At 46.7% G+C, this 14850-nt stretch overlaps 1 protein-coding gene across 1 annotated transcript; it reads right to left on the bottom strand.

Moving 5' to 3' along the window:
* Positions 1-12897: 12897 nt before the first annotated feature.
* LOC104625333 (inositol 1,4,5-trisphosphate receptor-interacting protein-like 1) lies at positions 12898-13512 on the bottom strand. The gene has a single exon (XM_010292934.1). The coding sequence runs from the start codon at positions 13510-13512 to the stop codon at positions 12898-12900; it is 615 nt and encodes a 204-aa protein (XP_010291236.1).
* Between the last annotated feature and the right edge of the window lie 1338 nt (positions 13513-14850).

Below are 14850 nucleotides of genomic sequence, written 5' to 3'. Positions count from 1 at the left end.
GTCCTGCACTTCGGTCACAAAAACCCCATGCAATGGTACAGGCTTGGAGAGCTGCTGGGCAGAAAAAGACCTGGGGGTGCTGGTTGACAGCCGGCTGAACATGAGCTGGCAGTGTGCCCCAGTGGCCAAGAAGGCCAACAACGTCCCGGCCTGTATCAGAAATAGTGTGGCCAGCAGGAGTAGGGGAGTACTCGGCACTGGTGAGGCCACACCTCAAATACTGTGTTCAGTTTTGGGCCCCTCACTACAAGAAGGATGTTGAGGTGCTGGAGCGTGTCCAGAGAAGGGCAACGAAGCTGGTGAGTGGTCTGGAGCACAAGTCTTATGAGGAGGGGGTGAGGGAACTGGGGTTGTTCAGTGTGGAGAAGAGGAGGCTGAGGGGAGACCTTATTGCTCTCTACAACTACTTGAAAGGGGGTTGTGGCGACGAGGGTGTTGGTCTTTTCTCCCAAGTAACTAGTGATAGGATGAGGGGAAATGGCCTGAAGTTGCACCAGGGGAGGTTTAAACTAGATACTAAGAAAAATTTCTTTACAAAGAGAGTGGTCAAGCGTTGGAAGAGGCTGCCCAGGGAGGGGGTGGAGTCACCATCACTGGAAGTGTTCAAAGAACATGTGGACGTTCCACTTTGGGACATGGTTTAGTCAGCATGGTGATGTTGGGTTAACGGTTGGACTTGATGATCTTGAAGGTCTTTTCCAACCTTAATAATTCTGTGATTCTGTGATTCTGTGAAGATGCAAGGGATGCTAGAGCCAGACCCTGCATGAAGTCAAAGCCTCAGTTCTAACACTGTCATCTGTTTAAAGGTAGCAGAATATGAAGTTTTTCTTGGAAAAAATTAGGCCAGTGTGGGCGGGTAGGTCCACCAGGAGATGGCACTGATCTGGTTGGCTTAGGAGTACAAGAGCCCTGCTGATGTGCATCCCAGTACTGCAAATTTTATGTGTACTCTGAATTCACCACCTGTTTTTTTTCCTTTCCCCTTTAGACAGACACAGTTTGAAAGCCTTTTAGCTACCTAATCATTCAAATATCCTCCAAAACCAAGAATGAGATGCTTGTGAGTATTGTTGAAACAAAGTTGTTTCACAAATCCAAATGTACCCAACATTTGCTTTGTATTATTCCCACTCTCCTCACACATTCCTCTCTACAGGTTCAATTTTACCAGCTCTGACATAGGGAATCTTTTCTCAGCCACAAGTGTCAGCAATCAACATCTAGTCTGTCTTAAAAACACAGTAAGATCTAGTCTGTCTTCCTTGCCAAGCATCATAAAGTGCATTGATGCTTTCTGTTATTCCGTCTACTAGGTAACCACACATCGTCTGCATTTATTGCTACAGAGAGGGAGGGGTGATGTGCCGAACATTTCCTGCAGGTTGGATGGGAAGTGCAGCTGAGGATTTTGCGCAAGCACCAGAAGTGCAGAACCGTCTGTCTCTCTTTTGGCGACACAAGTGAAGATCAAAATTTTGTTGTTGTTGTTGTTGTTTTCCTCGGGAAGAAATGTAAATCTTTTTAACTATCTGCCAACCCTCCAAATCAGGAAACTTTGAGAGACTCCAAAATGAAGTAAAGGCAAGTTTAGAGATATTTAACAGCTACTGTAAGCAGTTGTAAGCTGCCAAAGATTGATATTCCTTCTACCAGACAGGTTGGGTATAATGAAAACACAGGGTAATAAGATAGGAAACTGTTATCTAGTCAGTACAAACTGTTAGCTAAATCAATGAATTACAGACTTGGGAACTTTGTAGGCTGAATTATTGCTGAATTACTTCTCTGGAGAACTACCTCCAATTTTAAAGTTTGTTTACTTTTACAAGATATTGGAAAGGAGTCTGCAAGGAGAATGGAACTACTACGGAAGGAAGTTAAAAGACCGAAAAGAAAAATTAGAGGTAGTGGAGGTGCTGAGCAGTATCTACCCTTCTTACACTGTGCAGTTCCCAGCGTGAGTGCAAAAGTCATGACTTACAGAAGTGATTTGTGATTTTGGGATGCTCATTGGAATTACCTTACAGAATCTCATTTTCAGAAAGTACCGAATAAAACTTCTGAAAAATTAGGCTCCTGTAACAAGTTTCACAATGAACATCCACTGTCACTAGTCATGACTGTGACCTTGGCCTTGCTGTTGCCATTAAGTGCAAGATCACTTCAAATTCCCCACCTGCTTTCCAGCTGGAAGATTATACAGTGAAAGAGCTGTAGTGAATGAAATAGTTTTTTGCTGCCAACTTGATTTTAATTATACAACATGTCCTAACCTTTAGAAAATGTATTTAGATTTTAAAATAATAGCATGGGGGAGCATGGCAGGGGAAAATGTATGCTTGAGCTTACTGAGGGACAAAGGACATTTTCTTAAAGTGATGAACAGATGTGAAAATGGTCATAATACACATGGGCTCTTGGAACAAATGGATCATCCAGATGAAGAATATTCTGTTGCTGCGGTAGGTTAATCCTGTAATCCTTATGTGAAGCTTTGATTACAGATTAATATGATACCAATGAGACCTTCATTACTTGTGGTACTGATGTAAGATTAAGTGACCTGCTCAAAGTCATGGCAAATCTCTGGCAAGACTGGAGCTGACCCCACATTTCCTGACTCTCTGTGATTTCACACAAATTTCCACGTAACAGCTTTTGGCTTTGTCTCAGCCAAAGGGTTGTGAAAGGAAGGTGAGAGTGGAAGGACCCCCAGGAGAAGGAAGGAATTATTTACACACAGCTGGAGCAGGGTGGGGGGATACAAATGGGAAACATGCAACCTCTTGCTCTCTAGGTGTCACAATCAAATCTCTTCCTTGTGTAGAGTGGAGGTTTTCAGATCACATCTTACACTCAGATGAAGTTTTTGCACAACTGAAAATCCCCTTGTCATGTGTGCTTGAAACAAGTGGGGATAAATTGCTCTAGGTCATGGTGACATGCCACCCTGAACACCAGTCATCCAACCTTAAAATTAGTAAAACTGATATCCAATTTGAAATATTTTGCAAAAACCTTATGTTTCCAGCATTTTTATTCCCAGTCCTCTGCACACCTCCATATCCACAAAAACTCCACACAGGAGTGCTCTGAAAGCTGAGTTGTTTGCAATCAGGAGATACAGGTTCAGTCCCTGAAGCAGGTGAAGCAGATGGAAGAGCCAGCCTAAGTATCTGAGTCCATCGCCAACCCTCTTTCCACTCTTGCTCCTGCCTGTTAGCTGGTTAGGTGGTTCACAGCATCCATGCTGTGCTGAGGAAAAGCTGAATGAGGATTCCCGTTGGCACTTGCAGTCTCTCATACCTGTGAGTATTTCCATCCTCTTGACTCTAAGGATGAAGACCATTTCTTTCTCCTCTCATTATAGCTAGAAAAGTGCACAGTGTGGCTCTGACCTGGGGCTGGGGCAGTAGCTGTTGATTTAAGACAGAAATTTTCTGAATGGCACTTATGACCGCATACAATATTGAAAATTTTTATTACCTTTGGATGAGCAACTTTCTGTGCCTTCCCTTCCGTTGCAAGAAATGAATGTATATCTGACTGAATTATCTGACCTCGAATACTAGATACTGAGGAGGTATGGCCACCTGCTTGCCGTTGTGTCCATCTGCTCTGGGCCATGTTGGAGGGGGCACACAGACCGGTGGGTCTCTGATCTGACCTGGCAAAGCCATGCCTCATTCTTGCACTGAGTTACCTCTTCTAAAACTTGCATATTTGTCATTCTGGTTGTGTCAAAACAGATGTGTGAACTGAGGTTGAAGGACAAGCCCAACAAACATGAACACTGTTTGAAGATGGATCCAACCTCTCCAGCCAGCTAATTCCAGATGTCAGGAGTAACTGGCTTTGTTTTATGTGGCAGATATGAGGCAACTACAAGCTGGTGTAATTGCAAATTTCCATATGGCAAAGCTCCCTGTTTGAAAAGGGCATTAAAAGGAAAAGAAAAAAAAAATCAGAACCATGTGGAAGGAAAAGGAAACAGCTATTTTGAGCAGATTTGGTTTCAGGGGAGCAGCTGAGCTGAACCCCAGTCTTGCACAGGCTGAGAATTTTGTCCCAGATCCCTTCATCTTGCAGCCAGCTGCTTACGACGCCCAGTGCTCTCCAAGCATCTCTGTTTGCTATCATCCCCACATCTTTCTGCGAGTGGTGTTGTGGTTGTTTTGCTGTTTTTCAGCATTACATGGTTGTCTTCAACCTCAGCTCTGGGCTGAGGATCATCTTAATGCAAATGTGAAGCCAGATTTTTTGACACATCATGGATGCTGACTGAAAGAAAGCTGACTCAATAAGAAAAACACATGAGACAGAAGAACTTCATCACACTACGAAATTCACTTTCCATCACTTTCTAATAGCTGAGATTTTCCTTTGGCCTTTCTCAGAAATCTGTGGCATTAAGCACATCAGAACAGCAGACAAAGGTCCAGCTAACCCAGGATTTTTTTCTCAAAAAGTGGCTGAGGTTGGGTGACAGAGAAGCAATAAGCGGGAGGCAGGTATGCAGTGACAATCTCCCAACCTCCAGAGATCTAAAGAGGTACTTGCCCTGCTTGCCTATGACCATCCACCTGCCTTTCAGAGATGCTGAATCCCTTCTTTTGGTGACTCTCCCAGCAACAGAGAAACAGTCCCCACAAAGCCCAAGGCCAGTATCCTCATTCTCATTACTGCTAGTTCCCTGTCAAGGGAGTCCCATTAGTTGGCTGAATACTATCATAGAATCACTTAGGTTGGAAAACACCTTTAGGATAATCAAGTCCAGCCATGCCAAGTGCACCACTAAACCATGTCCCTAAGTGCCACATCTATATGTCTTTTAAATACCTCCAGTGATGGCAACTCAACCACTTCCCTGGGCAGCCTGTTCCATAGTCCTCATAACCACTGTAAGGGGTCTTACTGTTGATGAAAGCTCTCCAGGGACAGTATTCATCTGCTGACTTCCATCACTGAAGTGGAAACTCTTCTTGGTAGGGGCAGTTTTTGCAGGTGTTTGTAAAGGGCATAGCACATGATAATGCACAAATGCAAGGTGGTGTGGCTCTGGTTTCAAGCCCTGGACTGAAGGGGTCTAAACCACCCCTGTTGGGCTACACTGCTGATTTTCCTGGGACGTGCTTTTGGATAGCTGGGTGTTTGCTTTTCAGGACCTGACTGCGAAGCAGGACTTCAGGATGTTTGTTGGGAGATGTCGTCTTATTCTAGGCAGAGCTTCACCTGCATCCACAAAGAGCCTCATCGGCGGAAGGGATCCAAGGCCATGACACAGGCTGGGAGTGCTGTGCAAACCTGCTAGGGAGCAGTGGTGGCACTGGCAGGCTTTGGAGGAAACCAGTGCACAATTGTATCCATCAGAGAGGAAGGTCATTCTGACAGTGGACCTCTACATCCCCCTGTTTTGGGAACCGGTTAGCCATGCCTTGGCTCCTCTCCAGAGCTACAGTGTCTCACCAGGGGAAATTTTTACAAAGCCTGAAGGGAGATGGGTGGCTCTGTAAATCCTCCAGTCCAGGCTGTTTCCGTTGATCAGTGGCAGCATGCGTTGTATGTCCTGATATCAATATGATGAATGTTGTGCTGACTTCTGCATTGCCTGTGCCTGTGTACTAAGCATTGTCTGCTGGAAAGTAAATAACAGCAGATGAGCAAATGGGGCTGTGATGACATTTCAATGTCCATAATGTTTCCATCCACAAAATGCAGTAGTTATGCATCATTTTAACGGTAGGAATAGATAAGCAGTCAGCTATCCGTATCCAGAAAATCAAAAAGGAAAGCAACATTAGAGGAAATAGATAGACAGTGGGTGTTCAAGGGCAATGAGTCATACTTGCCACAAATAAGACTCAGAATGAGGAATGCTAATAATTAGGCAACATATTTCAAAAGTTCAGCTCTTTCCTCCTTTCCTAAATTGTCTTTTATGCCCTGGGGATATTTCAGAATGACAAAGTCGGCATTGGTAGGTAGACATGAAGAAAATCCACTGTGGGAAGAAATGACCAAATAGTAGAGAAAAATAAAGCTATCTGTAAAACTTCTTTTTCCTAAAACTCTGGTGGCTCCTGCAGAGGAAACTGGCATGATGCTGGTCAACCAACAGAATAAACACACCCGAGGGAAGGACAAAGCCTGTGGTCACTGACCTCAGCACTTGCAGGAAACGTCATTAGCACCCTCTTTTCCCCCATGATACTTATTCCTCTGAGCTTGCTCTGTTCTCGTGCTGTTCAGTGAATGAAATGAGTCCCTCTCTCCCCCTGGGAAGTGGGTGAACCCAGGAGGAAGGCATGTGCCTCCCATTTTGGTATACTATCTCTTTCCCAGAAGTGGGACCACTCAAAGCTCATGCCTTCTCCTTTGCTGAAGCTGCCTTGGGTTGGAAGCAAAGAGGATTTTGGCCCTGAGTCAGGCTGGGCCGTTCTTACCCTAGCCAAAATCCTGGACTGTCTGGAGATGAAATTTCAAAGGAGCAGATCTGGATAAAGAATACAGATTCCACTTAGAATCCCAGTGCTCTGGCTTTGTGGAGTTTGAAAGCAGAATTAAATGACAGACTCTATCTTCACTTATGAGGATTTCTAGGAAAGAAGTCTCCTTGGACCTTCAACATCTCTGAACATGACATAGTTAACACATAGTCCTAAAAGCTCTGAATCACAGAGATGTTTGGGCCTGTGCTGGGTAGAGACTAATCCCTTTCTGAACTGGAATAAGCCTTAAACAAGCAAACATGAGTTCTTGTGAAACTGCAAGGCTTCAGTGTCATCCCCGTTCGTTTCTCTCCTTCCCTTGGCTGCAGAGCTCTGATTGCAGCAGCCTGACTTCAAACACTGACAAATGTCATTGCTGACACTGCTATGGTGGGTACACACCATCATTATAATCTGTATGCATTTAGCCATCCCAGCATGATAAGAGAATGATTAGGAGAACAGTTAGAGAGTAAATTAAAAACTCCCAGCAGTTTCCTGTGTGAAGCTACTAACTTACAGGCATATTTTTTCACTGCATTACTGAAAAATGCCATTAGTTATACCTGTGAATACATGTTAGATTTAAACCCCTGGTGAGAATTTTTATTAACATACAAATATGTTAGGGCTCTTATGCTCCTTAAAATGTAATTAACCATCTTCTGAAGATTAAGGGTGCATAATCAGGAAAGAACTGCACTCTTGTGCATTTAACTCTTCTAATCTGCTTTATGTTGATGTTAGTGCGGAAGAATAATTGCTAGTTTGCCTTAATAGTTTGGGTTTGTGCTGTAGGAAGAAATTGCTATTGGATGTATTTCTAAACTTCTAATCTGGTAGGTTTGCACTGATGGAAGATGAAGAAGTGCACCGAGAGATTAGAAAAAACTTCCTTCTTTTATTCTTCTGCTGCTGTTACAAATGCAGCGGTATGTTTGTGTTTCAGACAGCTTCATTCAGCAGACAAAAAGGAAGAAGGGACAGGCACACCCAGTGAACGACAAAGATGAGAGCAATAAACTTTAAGTAATCTCTGTAAGTACTAATTTAAACATAACGTGTCAACCAAGTCATATGGGAATTCAACAAGATTTTTTGAGAAGCATTTGGAAACTGAGCAACCAACACAAGGCAGAGATAAAGACTTTTGATTTGCTAGGATGTAGTATGGGAGCTGAGTTTGTGGAATACACTCTAAAAAAAATAAATTAATGATTTTATGTTGTCATTAAAACATGCTATTGGAGTAGTCCATCCTCCCAGGGCTGTCACAGTCCCCATTCAAAGGCTATGAGGTTTATTTGAAAAGAAGTTAAAACCTTCAAGGACGCAGAGTATTGCTCTTCAGGGGTACTTCCTTCCTCACAACACGATCCATAAAACCATTAGGTAGCTCAGAGCGCTTCACAGAAATAATCTTTTTTCCTCCCCCTCTCTTCTAGCGTCACTTGTTGCAAACTAAGAAAAGGTAAAGGAAGAACAGTGAAGACTGTGGGTTGAAGGCATTTGCCAATAGTCACGACTGCATGACTTCACACTGAAGTTGTGCACTAAGTCTGCAGCCTGTTCCCAGGGGATCCAGTGTGGCACAAACTCCCACGGAAAACATGGGCTGAAGAGCCCATGCTGCTCCTGCTTTTGTGGAGGAGACAGAGGGGATGGATGCTCCATGAAGACCACCAGAGCAGGAGTTTCTTCCTCACTTGAAGTGAGCAACAGCTCTGCAAAGTTGTGGAGGAAAAGCAGCTTCCAAAAGCATTTAGCAACTGGAAAACAATTAAAATAACTCCCTATCTTTTTTTTTAAGAGTCATTTATTTTACTGGAGTCCCTTAGCACTCAGTTCTCTGTGGGCTGCAACGACACCTTGCAGCAGATTGTTGTGGTCAGATGGGCCCCATTCTAGGGGAGACTGGTGACAGTGTGACCATAGGGAGCAGCCACACACAGCCTGAGAAGGGCTCCTGAGCTGCTTTGTGCTTGCTTTCGTTATTTCCAAGTGAATGCACAGACTTTATTGAAAGCCACTTGTTTTCATTACAGCTTCCTTTTGGCAGGTATGCCAGGCAGCGTGGTGGGTTGCTCTGGGCCCTTCGCCGCGCTGAGTTCTTGAGGCAACGCTGCTTTCTGTAATTCCCTGTGAAAGGAGGCAGCCGCCACGCTCCCTGTGGTCACCCGTGCTCGGGGACAGGCGTGTATGACATCAGGGCAGCCCTTTCCACAGAGAGCCCACCCGGCTTCTCTCCCTCGGCGCTGACAGGGAGCCACAGCAGCTAGTGCCTGGGGGAGCGGTGGTGGGGGAAACTGCTGCTTCCTGAGTCAAAACCCAGGAAGGCAGTGCAGAAGTTCCCCTGGGTTTTCCATCAGGCCCTCAGACCGGGATGTTGCACAAAGAACATGCTGCATTGCTGGTCTTTGGATGACTGTCCTTTACAAACATGCAGGGAAATACCAAAGGTTGTTAACGCACGAATAGTGTTTCAGATACATCTGATGTTTTGTTCCAAGCTGATATTCCCCACTGCCTGCTTTCCAGTAGCACTGGGTGGGGACTGCATCTGTTCCAGTAGGTGCCAGCAGCACCGGCACAGGGCTGAAAGGCACTGTGAGATTAGAGCGGGCTTCAGCCAGATGCTCATCTTAGCTTGAATCTAGCCTTTTCAGAGAGGCATTAAATAGGTTAAATTTCAAAATCCTACTGAAATTGCACAAGAGTTGAGTGCTCGATTCCCTTAGGATTTTTTGAGCAGGTGGAATATACATATCCAAGTCAATGGAAAGGATACCAGACTCCCATCCCCAGCTCTATTTAAGGACTACTACTGTGAATAACCTTGGAGTTAAACTAGAGTTGAGAACCTGATTAATTCTGCTTGCTGTTCAAGCTTGCACTAAATAAGACATGAAACTCCAGACAGAAAGCCAACCATTCTTCGGTTCTAACAGTTTGCTGTCAACGCAGGACAATAAAATATGAATATTTTAGATTCATAATGCAGACAAATAGGAAATAGGAGCTGTATTGTGCTTCATATGCATGGCTAGCTCAGTAATGTTAATGTGATTATCCCATTGAACTTTTGTGCCATCGCTTAAGGGTAGCTTTGTCTTGCTTAGCTGGGATATACTTACTTGTTTCTTCTACACACAGGTCTACAGTCCTTTTTAAGCTTGTAGAAATAAAGAAGCCTGATTTCCCTCATCTGTCACAAGGTAGCATCCTTCCTTTGCATTGCTTGACAGTAGCATGGCTTGAATGACATTTCTACAGGTTCCCACCAAAATATTTAAATGTCTTCAGATTGCTTTCCAGCCAGAAGCATGGAAAAATCACATGAACATTTAAAGTGTTGTGCCTGTAATGAAGAGTAGGATAATAAAAACAATAAATGCTCAAATTCAGTGCCTTCCCCAAGCAAAAATTATTTTCAAGGTTGGACTGGTTTGGTCAGGGTTTGGTTTTGATGGGCAGTCACTCAGTTATTTGCCCATGGAATCTATTTACCTGTGCCACCCAGCCCCACTGGCCCTGCCAACACAGCGATAGCATGTGCCCGATGCAGGGTTGCAAAAAGCAAATCTGGGCAGAGCCAGACAACAAGGGGGACTGTACAGGGCAGAGCAAGGAAATCTTGGATACATTGGGAAAAGCGGCTGAGGAGCAAGACAAAGCTGCTCTGAAAGACTTCCAAGGAGCAGCTGGGACAGAATGAGTGGTTTAACAGTGACACTATCTCACCTGCAGTCCCCTCAGGGAGGGCATGATGTGAATGATGCATTTCTTACTGCATCTAAGTCCTTACTGCATCTAAGTCCAACCTGTAGGCTGGTCTACACAACATCAGGCCTGCTAGTGACAGATGGGGTACACCTTTCTCAAAGAGGGAAAAGGATCTTTGCACAGCAGTTAGCAGGGCTCATTGAAAGAGCTTAAATGAGATTTGAAGGGGGAAAAGGATAAAACCAGGCTTGCTAGTGGTAAGCCATGGGGCAGCATGCCACTGTTTGAGGGACGGTGTGCTAGTGAGTCCTTCAGTCTGTTCCATGATGAGCTGAGTATAATGGAGCACATTTTACATGTCTCTAAACTAACGCTCGCAGCACCTTGGTCATCTCAGTGGTGGTAGGGGATGAAGATCCATGTGGCAGCAAAGACACAAAGGTTGTTGATACATTAGAAACCATGGAAGCACCTGAGAACAGTCACATTGGAAATAGGGCTTCTCCCCACAAAAAGGTGGCAGGATCAATAGCCCAACTGAAGTGTATCTACACCAATGCATGCAGCATGGGCAACCCACAGGAGGAGTTGGAAGCCATTGTGCAGCTGGAAAAACATGATGTAACTGCAATCATGGAAACATGGTGGAATGACTCATACAACTGGAGTGCTGCAACAGATGGCTATAAACTCTTCAGGAGGGATAGGCAAGGAAGGAGAGGCAGACATGGTTTAGTGGTGGACTTGGTGATGGTGGTTAACAGTTGGACTCCATGATCTTAAGGGTCCTTTCCAGGCTAAATGAGTCTATGATTCTAATGAGAAGATGTTGCCAGTCTGGCCCAAAAACACGAAGTGCAGTACTCAGAGTCCTTTTTTATATCCAGTTTCTATTTTCTTCTCTGTGCTAAATTTCCTTTTCATATCCTTTTTACACTATTGCTTTGGGTGGGTGAGGACAATATGAAGACTCCAGTTTTGATGGGTCCTAGACTGAGCCTTGAAGTCTTTCACAGCTGTATTATACCTGTGCTCCCCTCAGCTCTCATTAATGTCCCTTCCTTTACAGCAGGACCAGACAGGATTCAGGTGCCAGTCCTGTCTTGGCCAGCTGTACTGTGTGGCCGCAGGTGCATCACAGTGGCCTTCAGGACATGGGTGGAAAATCCTGTGCCCACCAGGATCCAGGTGGAGAGCTGCAGGCACTTGAGGTGGAAGCTGTCATGCAGGACATGCCTGTCCATGGGCCTGAAGAACTGCAACTCTGCCACTGTACACCTCTCCAGCCACCTCAAGCTGCTCGTAAAACCAACCTCTGCCTTCCTGATGCTCAGGAAGGTACCTTGCTGCACTCCAAACTTCAGCTCAATGGAGAGGGGTCTCTTGAAGTTCTTGGTCAACCTGAGCTTGCAGAAGCGGGTGGGGGGCAGCACCATTAGCTGGCAATTGGACAACTGACCAGAAGGCACAAGAGGAGGAGGCTTTCCCTTCCCAGATGTGCTTGGCAGAGCTCTGTGAGCTAGATGGGCTCTCACATTAGATCCCACGGATTAGCACTGCCACATCCCCAGATGCGCCAGTGCTGGCCTCTCCTACATGGCTTTCCACCTACAAAAGCACTGCAGCTAAAACAAGGTGGGCAAACCCATTGCTGTGGGTTGCCTCAGTCTCAGGGCCAGATCTTCAAGGGCCCTGGTGCTGGCTAATATTGCCCCAGGGGAAACAACCTCGGGGTTCTGGGATGCTGTGAACCCCTGCGGTCCAAGGGAGTTGGACTCCCACTGCCACTATGTAGTGAGGGATTGCGTATGCAGCTCCACACACAAAGAAGGGAGCGCAACCTCCTTTCCCACCTGAGCCTGGCACACCACAGACCAACAAGCAGAGCTATGGAGGGTGGTGAGTTATTCTCATTGCCCCGACACAGGACAACAAACAGACCGGGGAGCCTTAGTTACAGAAGCAGTGATACCAGAGCCCACTTCATCAGCTCTTCCACAAAATGCTCCCTGACTCTGGGACCGCTGAACACTGAGCGCCCAGAGCAAACATTCCCTGACAAAGTGTTGCATAGACGGTCACTGGCAGAGAGACATTTATTGGTATCCTTAGCAGTAATATACTGGAGGGAATGGAGTTTCTCAAAGACAGTGGGTGGTCGCTGAACAGTTGGTAATGCAGTCACTATCGCAAGCCTCCTGGCAACAGCGTCTTCAGGTGCATCGTGTGTGACTCCCCAGAGTGTGATTTGCCTGTGGAGAAAATGTGCAGGAGCATTTACCAGTGCCGATTGAGTAGTGTTTTCCCTATGTCCAACATGCTCATTCCTAGGGCTCCAGCTCCCCAGGCAGTGTCTGGGACAGGCAAGTTCTCCACCCCAGCCTCAGTGAACACATGGAGGCACATCAGTGGTGCTTCTCACATGGAAATGCTGAGACTCCTATGAAATTGCCAGCTGGGACATGATGGTGCAACGGGAAGGAAGGATGAATGCCATCTTTGCAGAAACTGCAGTCATCACCAGCTGTTATGCTAAGGAGACAATCTGCAGCATCACATTTCTGCACCTGGTTTTCCCTTTCCTTTCTATCTCCTGCAGCAGTCTCTTTGGCCGCCTCACGCTCTCAGTTTTGTATCTCTTTCTCTTCAGCCACTTCACACTACTGGCAGCACTGACCTTTGCCTACTCCATCCTCACAAATGTGTCCGAGTTGCCTTGCTGCACCGCCAAGATCAGCTCAATGATAAAGGGTCTCTCAAAGGCTTTGGTCAGCTTGAGCTTGCAGAAGCGTGTGGAGGGCAGCACCGTTAGCTTCACCACGGCCGCAGGAGGTGCAGCAACGCAGGCTGCTGTCATCAACTCTTGGAGCCAGAAGGTGGTTTTCTGCACATTGAGGTATGAGCTGGTGCAGAGGGTTTGTAGGAGGCTGGATTCCTGACTGCGCATCAGCTCATCCTCAGGGTGGTGGAGGAAGCAGAACATGTTCCCCAGCCACTGCTCCCTTGTGCACATGCACTCCAGTTCCACATGCAGGCAGGAGTTCCTCACTAGTGTCTCCCCTTCGGTGCCCAGCTCGAGGTGGAAGGAGTGCCCAGGGGGTGGCTTCAGCGGCACAAACAGGCGATAGACAAGGTCTTCGTCACAGGCATTCCAGCCTTCCAGGAAGCCACCCAACCTGACAGCTGGTTGTGGCATGAAGTCATTGCCGGCAAGGGTTTGGCAGACATAGATAAGCTCGTTCACCAGCTCTTCCACTATCCTGCATACTCTTTGCCTGTTTGGCAGTGGCCATAACATGTACTCGCCCAGAAGCCTGTGTAAGCTATGCACCTTCTTGCCATCCTGCAATGGTCAGACCCCAAGACAGTTAATGGCTGCCTCTCCTCCCCTTTCATAGAATCCTAGAATAGCTTGGGTTGAAAAAGTCATCTCGTCCAACCCCCCTGCAATGAGCAGGGACATCTTCAACTAGATCAGGTTGCTCAGAGCCCCATCCAACCTGACCTGGAGTGTTTCCAAGGATGCAGCATCTCCAGACTGAACAACCCCAGTTCCCTCAGCCGCTCCTCAGAAGACTTGTGCTCCAGACCCCTCACCAGCTTCGTTGCCCTTCTCTGGACATGCTTCAGCAACTCAGTGTCCTTGTAGTGAGGGGCCCAAAACTGAACACAGGATTCGAGGTGCAGCCTCACCAGTACCGAGTACAAGGGTACAGTCACTTCCCTACTCCTGCTGGCCACACGATTTCTGATACAGGCCAGGATGCTGTTGGCCTTCTTGGCCACCTGGGCACACAGCTGGCTGTCAACCTGCACCCCCAGATCCTTTTCTACCAGACAGCTTTCCAGCCACTCCTACCCAAGCCTGTACCGTTGCATGGGGTTGTTGTGACCTAAGTGCAGGACTTGGCACTTGGCCTTGTTAAACCTCATACAGTTGACCTCTGCCCATCGATCTAGCCTGTCCAGATCCCTCTGCAGAGCCCTCCTACCCTCCAGCAGATCAACACTCCCACCCAGCTTGGTGTCATCTGCCAGACTGACTGAGGCAGCACTCGAGCTCCCCATCCAGATCATCAATAAAGATATTGAACAAGACTGACCCCAAAACTGAGCCCTGCGAACACCACTTGTGACAGGCTGCCAGCTGGATTTAACGTCATTCACAACTCTCTGAGCTTGGCCATCCAGCCAGTTTTTCACCCAGCAAACAGTACACCTGTCTAAGCCATAATCTGCCAGCTTCTCTAGGAGAATGCTGTGGGAGATGCTGTCAATGGCTTTACTAAAGTCCAGGTAGACAACGTCCACAGCCTTCCCCTCATCCGCTAGGCAGGTCACCTGGTCGTAGAAGGAGATCAGGTTGGTCAAGCAGGACCTGCCTTTCGTGAACCCATGCTGCCTGGGCCTGATCCCTTGGTTGTCCTTCACATGGCCTGTGAGCACCCTCAAGATGAACCACTCCATAACCTACCCCAGCACAGGAGGTCAGGCTGACAGGTTGGTAGTTCCCCGGATCCTCCTTCCGTCCCTTCTTGTAGATGGGCATCACACTGTCAAGCCTCCAGTCTTCTGGGACCTTCCCTGTTAACCGGGACTGCTGATAAATGATGGAGAGTGGCTTGGCAAGCTCCTC

This window comes from Phaethon lepturus, unplaced genomic scaffold (assembly GCF_000687285.1).
Source record: "Phaethon lepturus isolate BGI_N335 unplaced genomic scaffold, ASM68728v1 scaffold878, whole genome shotgun sequence".
In the NCBI taxonomy this organism is placed as follows: domain Eukaryota; kingdom Metazoa; phylum Chordata; class Aves; order Phaethontiformes; family Phaethontidae; genus Phaethon; species Phaethon lepturus.
This window is presented reverse-complemented; position numbering and strand designations above follow the sequence as displayed.

What these genes read in the sequence shown, in the direction of transcription:
- LOC104625333 (XM_010292934.1), bottom strand. Translation starts at nt 13,512, where the DNA reads ATGTTATGGCCACTGCCAAACAGGCAAAGAGTATGCAGGATAGTGGAA.